At 49.3% G+C, this 7253-nt stretch overlaps 1 protein-coding gene across 1 annotated transcript; it reads left to right on the top strand.

The window, feature by feature from the left end:
* Positions 1-2059: 2059 nt before the first annotated feature.
* Positions 2060-3043, top strand: KLF14 (KLF transcription factor 14). The gene has a single exon (XM_026514981.1). It carries the CDS (start codon positions 2060-2062, stop codon positions 3041-3043), a length of 984 nt encoding a protein of 327 aa, XP_026370766.1.
* The last annotated feature ends 4210 nt before the right edge of the window (positions 3044-7253 follow it).

The raw sequence follows: 7253 nt of genomic DNA, 5'->3' as shown, positions 1-7253 counted from the left end.
GGAGAAAGAGGTGAAGAATGGTTTTGGAGAGGAGTACAAAGGGACTTCAATTTTATCAGAAATCTTGAATAGGTCAATTAAAAAAACCTGCAGCAGATCTGGCAAAACGTTAGCATTCACCAATTATATGATAGGTACGTGGATGCTTGTGATATCTTCTCTGCATTTTTAAATATCTTTACATTTTTTTCCAAATCATAAAATTAAAAGAAAAGCAGCTAGTAAAGAATTCTCTGATAGAAATTTCACCAGTGTAGATAAACTGAGTCAATTGTCTAAAATTTTGAGGCAAGGAACTTTATAATTGTCTGCCTTAGAATGGACTCGCCATAAAAATAATATAGATGGTAATATTAATAAAACTACTGAAATGAATAAAGCAGATTCTATAGGTATCAACATGGATAGTTGTCAAAATCATATTGAGGAGAAAAAGGAAGCTGCAAAATGACATGTACACTAGTGTACCATTTATAAAGAAAATTTAAAGTACACAAGCATGGGTATAGATATTTACATATAAATATATAAGCAATTAGGTAATAAAGGTATAATAAAAAATGCTGGAAGAATACACTCTTTATAATACTGATTACCTAGGGAAGTAAGGAGGCAGAAAGTTGAATTAGGGAGGGAAATAGAGTGACATTTAGCTCTATCTGCAATCTTTCAATATAAATTTTAAAAAAAACCCTGAAGCAAACATGACAAATATTTTACATTTCATTATTCTAGGAAGTAAATACACGAATGTATGTTATTCTTGATGTATATGTATTTTCAATTTCCAAAAGAAAAAGTACTGAGGAATTACAAATAAAATGCACATAATTCAACAGTATATAAGTAAAGCTTGTGTACATCAAAAACCGTGCTATGACTATTTTTAGAAATTATCCTGTTTGCTTTTCTATGTGTTTTTAATTTTTCAAAAATCAGAGGAGGAAAAAAAGCAATGAAGAAATGCAAAAAAAAAAAAATAAAAATCAAACATATACCTGATCACATAAAAAGAAAACCCTGCACAATCACGAGCAATTCTATATCATTTGCTACATTTTCTTATTTTTAATTTTTGTCAAAAGAAAAATAAAAGATGCTGCCTAATTGGAAACGTGACTTTCTATTATTAAAATTGTGGGAGTCCATTTTAATGTGTTTATCTCGCTGCTAGTCTATAATTTATATTTCAGCGTGGAAATTTGTTTGTATGCCTGTGACAGGTTAATGCAGTTTAAACATGCATTTTTCTTTCGTTGGTTGAATAGTTAAATCGTTACTCAAAGGATTTTAAGTTTCAATTTCAACCATGAGAGGATTCTTTGCTTTTTCAAGGTTAGAAATGTTTCTGGTTCAAAATGCTATTAATTAATGGCTACGTAGTGGATCTATTTAGGGAACTGGTACCGACTCTGGATTAACAGTGGAACTGTTAAATGAGAAAACTTTTTTTGATGCAGACTTGGGGATATTTTAAATTTGGTCTGACAGCGGTGGACAGAAATGCAATGTAATTTCAGCCCGCTTAACTAACAACCGTAATTATGAATCGAAAGACATATCAGGTATTAGCATTTTTTTTTTCCTTAAAAAAAAAAAAAAAAAAAGTTTCTCGGACTCCGCCGGACACCCAGCTGGCGGAGGACCAGCGGGCGCGGCGGGGAGGGAGGGGGGCGAAGCCGGCAGGCTGCCCAGAAGTTACGATCGGGGAGTTTTCTCTTTATTAAAATTACCTGGCTCACCAGCAGAGGCAAGAAAGCGAAGACAAGATAATTTCTTAGGCTGTTAAAAATGACTTAGCCCGGTGGGCCCCGCGTTCCGAGGGGGTGTCCTGCGGGCCGGGGCGGGTCCCGCCGCCCCCGCGGGCTCCGGTGCGTCAGGGGCGCGTCAGGCGGGGCGGGCTCCGCGCGGGCGGCGGCGGCGGCGCCGGGCGGCGGGCGGCGCGCACCGGGCCTCCTGCTTCTCGCTCCGAGGCTGCGGGACGGACGCTCCCGAGAACTCTCTCGCCCGCGGCCGGCCGCGCTCGGACGGCGCTCGCCGGCGGCCCGGCGGTGCCAGCATGTCCGCCGCCGTGGCGTGCCTGGACTACTTCGCCGCTGAGTGCTTGGTGTCCATGTCCGCGGGCGCCGTGGTTCACCGCCGCCCGCCGGACCCCGAGGGCGCGGGCGGAGCCGCCGGCTCGGAGGTGGGTGCGGCGCCGCCGGAGTCCGCTCTGCCGGGTCCGGGGCCACCGGGACCCGCGTCTGTCCCCCCGCTCCCCCAGGTCCCCGCCCCCAGCCCCGGCGCGGGCGGCGCCGCGCCCCACCTGCTGGCTGCAAGCGTCTTGGCTGACTTGCGCGGCGGCTCTGGGGAGGGCTTCGGGGAGAACTCGGGGGAAGCTCTGCGCGCCTCGTCCGGCTCCTCCGGCACGACCCGGTGCTCCGGCCCGACCCTGGGCTCAGAGCCGGCCCCGGCCAACAGCGCGGCGGAGATCTCCGGACCCGCGCACTCCTCCGGCGCGCTCGCGGTCCCCGGAGCGCCGGCCGTCCCCGGAGCGCCTGCGGTCCCCGGGGCGGTCCCCGGCGCGGCCCCTGGGGCCAGCCCCGCCCCCGCCACGGGTCCGGTGCCCCGTCGGAGGCCGGTTACACCTGCTGCCAAGCGCCACCGCTGCCCCTTTCCGGGCTGCAACAAAGCCTATTACAAGTCGTCGCATCTGAAGTCCCACCAGCGCACCCACACGGGTGAGCGCCCTTTCTCCTGCGACTGGCTCGACTGCGACAAGAAGTTCACGCGCTCCGACGAGCTGGCCCGCCACTACAGGACGCACACGGGCGAGAAGCGCTTCTCCTGTCCCCTCTGCCCCAAGCAGTTCTCCCGGAGCGACCATCTGACCAAGCACGCTCGCCGTCACCCAGCCTATCATCCCGACATGATCGAGTACCGCGGGCGCCGTCGCACTCCCCGCGTCGACTCGCAACCCACCGGCATGGTGGACAGCTCCAGCTCCGTCCCCGGCCAGGCGCCCAGCCTCACCAGCTGCCTGTCTGACAGTCATTGCTGTTAGTTGTCCCCGCAAGGACGATCCCCCAGGCCGTTGCCCCTGCCTTTTCTTTGCCCAACCCTCTTTTCCCAGAGTCATTAGACCAAGGCACAGACTGGTTCCTCCGCTTCGAGGGTCGGTCCAGGCAGGCACGTTGGACCCTGGGGAGGGACTGGGGGCCCGAAAATAGCAGGAATTCTTACGACACGTATATCAACCTAAAAAGGAGGGTTGCCTCAAGACAGCCCCCTGGAACTGGTGAGAAGGGATGAACCCTGGTACTCTCCAGAGTCCTGAAGATTCTCCCTCCCCCTGGAACCAGAGATGTGAAACTGGAATTCTCAGGTGCCTGAGGAGCTCCCAGTCTCAAAGGACTCTGGTGTCTTACCCACCCACCAGGGCGGACCTTGGAGAGGGTGGCAGGGGTGGCAGTCTTGGAAATGTCCAGGACTGGGATGGTGAGAGGCCTTTGGAAACAGAAATGATTTCTATTTCTGTAAATAGCAATGTTTACTAATTTATTTTTAGTATCTTTTAAACAGGGATCCCAGGTTGATGGGAGGTTGATGTCCTCCACTCCCCAATTGCCCCAGCTACCTCTGCTAGGAGAGGCCATGTAAGAGTCCATGTGAATGTATGGCTGGGAGATGCTTCTTGGTGTCTGCGGAGTCGTGTGAGTCTGTTTGCAGGACCTGTTGCATGGTTTGGAACCCTGCACTTGTGTGGTAGCCTTTCTTCCCATTTGGATTCCTACTTGGGGAGGGGAACTTCCTGGCTCACTCTCACAGTGAGATTGGTTTAAAATTTTGTAAACAACCACAAAAGCACCAGAAATGAAAGAGTGGTCCAGGCTAGTTCCCGTTTCACCCTCTGGTGAGTTTGGGTGAGATAGGTCCAAAACAAGACCTTTCAGGACCATTGTTAACATTCAGGGAAATAGGGGCATGTGGTTCCAGCTGCCCAGTCCAAGTAATCTCAGGTGTGGTAGATTCTGTTCATTTCTTAGTGGCTAATGAGGGGTTTATTTCCCTTGGGAGCTGTGCATTTTTGTTTTTGCAGCAAATGAGTTGATGGTTTTGGGAGGGGAGGATGTGAGTGGCTTTCTCCAAAGATCTGGTTGCCCTGGATTTGGGGAAGGACTAGCAAGGTAAAAATTATTATCAAATAAGAGGACCCTTCTCCCTTTACCTTGAAGTCCCTCCAAGTTCCACCCTCAGGACCCCTCTGCCCCAGTGCAGGAATCAAGCATCAGCAGTATTTATTTTTCTATATGTATCTCTGCTGCTATGAATGAAGTTGTCGGCCACTTTGCTTATGTATGTGTGAATATGTATACATGTGACCCTTTTACTAGAGATGGGGCTGAAAGGAATTTCTTACTCTGGTATGGTCCCTGCGGCCCCCTCCTGAATATCTTGTAGTAGTCCATCAATCCCATTTGTGGAGGGTGCCATAATCTCAAAGGACCATAACAGGCATCTAGATAAACAAACTGCTTTCCCCTGTTTTGCAGATGAAGACACGGAAGCCTAGAAAAGTTTAAAGTCTCATGCTGAGTTGCTGGCAAAAGCCATGACTAGAACTTAGGTATTTGGCTTTCTAAGTGACTCTTTCCTTCAGGCTTGGTTACCTCACCTCCTCTCTCTCTGGGCCCTTAGTCAAAGGACACCACTCTCCCTTCCTGCCACCAGTATTCCCTCCCTCCCTCCCTAATCCCTGTTACTTCTAAGTTCCTTCAAATGTCCAGTCCCTGCTGAACTCTTTGCCTGTTGTGTTTAACCCCAAAGCCCTTTTCCCAGTAGGTTGAGTCCATTCCCTCCTTCCACACCATGTGGACCTACAACGGGAATGACTGTTTGGCATGTGGGGAGAGACTATCTTTTGACCTGGTAGATTAATTTTCAGTGCCAATTCTATTCTTCCTCTGGTCCTGGGCATTCTATTTTCCTTGAGTGAGTGATACAAACTTGACATGGGATTCTACCAGGTGCTCCTGCACTAAGTGAGGGAAAGGTCCTTAAGAAGGACCCAAAGGGTATGCCCTATGACTTTGAAGAGGTCAGTGTTTCCTGATGCAGACTCAGCAGGGTGGGTGGGGCTCTTTTTGAGTTACATATGGGAAGAGGAGGCCCCCAATTATGGAGGTAGGTTTTGGTGGTGGGAAGAGTCCTCCTTTGCTCTGTTTGTCTCCTCAGCTGGGACTGGACGGGAAGGGCACTCTGGGCCCCCTTGAGGATTGTCATTTCCCCTTTGTCTCCTTCAGTAGAAGATCCGCCATCGGGTAGATGAACAATGAAGCTAACAGGAGAGAGACTCCCACTAACTATTCTGGAATTGGGCTCAAGAATGCTTGGCTTTTCCAACCACCCTTTGATAAATAACTTTTGATTCTCAAGCTTCTAAGCAGTGTCCTTATTTGGGCTTTTCGACCTGGGGGACTTTTGTCTGTGGATGGTCTCTGACAATCTAAGTGTGGCATGTCTTCCAATGGTGATTCCTAGGACTTGGGATGGTGGGGAGGCGGGGGGGGGGGGACACTCAAAACACTTAGAGTAGCCAGATAATGGAGGCAAGATTTGTAGGCTAGTCTTTTTTTTTTTTTAAGATTTTATTTATTTATTACGGGTGGCGGGAGGGGAGCACAAACAGGGGGAGGGGCAGAGGGAGAAGCAGGCTCCCCAGTGAGCAAGGAAAGGGGGGAGAGGGAGGGAAGACATTAGCAGGGGGAGGGGGAGAGGAAGAAGCAGGCTCCCCACTGAGAGGTGAGCCCGATGTGGGGCTCGATCCCAGGACCCTGGGATCATGACCTGAGCCAAAGGCAGATGCTTAACTGACTGAGCCACCCAGGTGTTCCATAGGCTAGTCTTTCTTAGTCTTTCTTAGTCTTGTTAAACAGATGGAACTCAATTAGTGAATGAGTCTGGGGATTAGTTGGGGTCAGCCTGAACCTCTGGGCTTGTCCCCACCCAGGCCATACTGAGTTCTGATGTAGGAATGACCAAATCTAGTAACAGAATCTACTGATAGAACTCTTCCTGAATTCTGGGCTGGAAGCTGGGAATGAATGCAGGTTAGATCTTGGGTGCAAGGGAATTGGATCCCCAGTCCCTGCTGGGAGGGTGTGAAGAGTACAGGCCTTTCCCCTATCCCCAGGGACAAGAATCTGTCATTTGTCCCTATATCCCTGTTCTCCAAGTAGGCAACCACACTGGATACTACTCTTGGCCCGTCTACCTCTTATTCACTTTTCCCCAAAGGAAGGTTGTGTTCTCTTATTGGAGACACAGGGAAGAGGGTTATTGTACACACACACACACACACACACACACACACACACACGCATTCTAAGCTCTCTTCTTTCTCTTGTACCCTTTTGCCTACAATGTGTATGCAGTCCATTCAGATCCAGCTTTCACCTAATAAGCACACCTGCTGAGGCCCAGACCTGTCTTCCAGAGGCAGGTCGAAAGAGCACTGCTCTCTGTTTCCACTTCTGGAGCAGCCATGCCCCCTTGCAGCAATCCAGGTAAGTGTTGCTTTGTATATTCTCCTTTGGGTGGGTAATCCCAATATCAGGAATTGGGAGTGATGGGAGAGGCAAATGGTATTAGAAGGCCCAATTCTGGCCATGGATACAGCTTCATCAACAAAATATTGACATTTTGATCCTTATTAGTCTGATTCCTATATCTATTACACAGGTGGCTGAGAACTTAGAGGGGAAAGGGATACGATTACTTTTCTCCCTTAAGCCCCAACACATGCAAATATGCTTTGGCTGTATATCTTGAGAAATGGGCACTTTGATAGGAATTAGGGATCCAAAATAAGACACATGGAGATGGGATGTCTGGTGTGCCAGGGCATAGGCCTTTGGCACCTTAGCGATCTTGGACCATTCAGTTCTTTGGGCTTTTCAAGTCCAAGCCAAGCTTATAGTAACTAGCTTCCATACCCAAGCTACTTTTTTTTTCTTAAAGATTTTATTTATTTGGGATAGAGAGAGCACAAACCAGGAAGTGGGAGAGGGAGAAGCAGGCTGCCCACTGAGCAGGGAGCCAGACACAGGGCTCGATCCCAGGACCCTGGGATCATGACCTGAACCAAAGGCAGGTGCTTAACTGACTGAGCCACCCACGAGCTGCCCCCCCGCCAAGCTACTTTTTTAGAGGTACTGGACATAGGACTCTGCAAAAGTAAGCTGCACAGGCCACTGTGGCTGATCTTAATTCAC

The sequence above is a fragment of the Ursus arctos genome, unplaced genomic scaffold, assembly GCF_023065955.2.
Source record: "Ursus arctos isolate Adak ecotype North America unplaced genomic scaffold, UrsArc2.0 scaffold_3, whole genome shotgun sequence".
NCBI classification, from domain to species: Eukaryota; Metazoa; Chordata; class Mammalia; order Carnivora; family Ursidae; genus Ursus; species Ursus arctos.
This window is presented reverse-complemented; position numbering and strand designations above follow the sequence as displayed.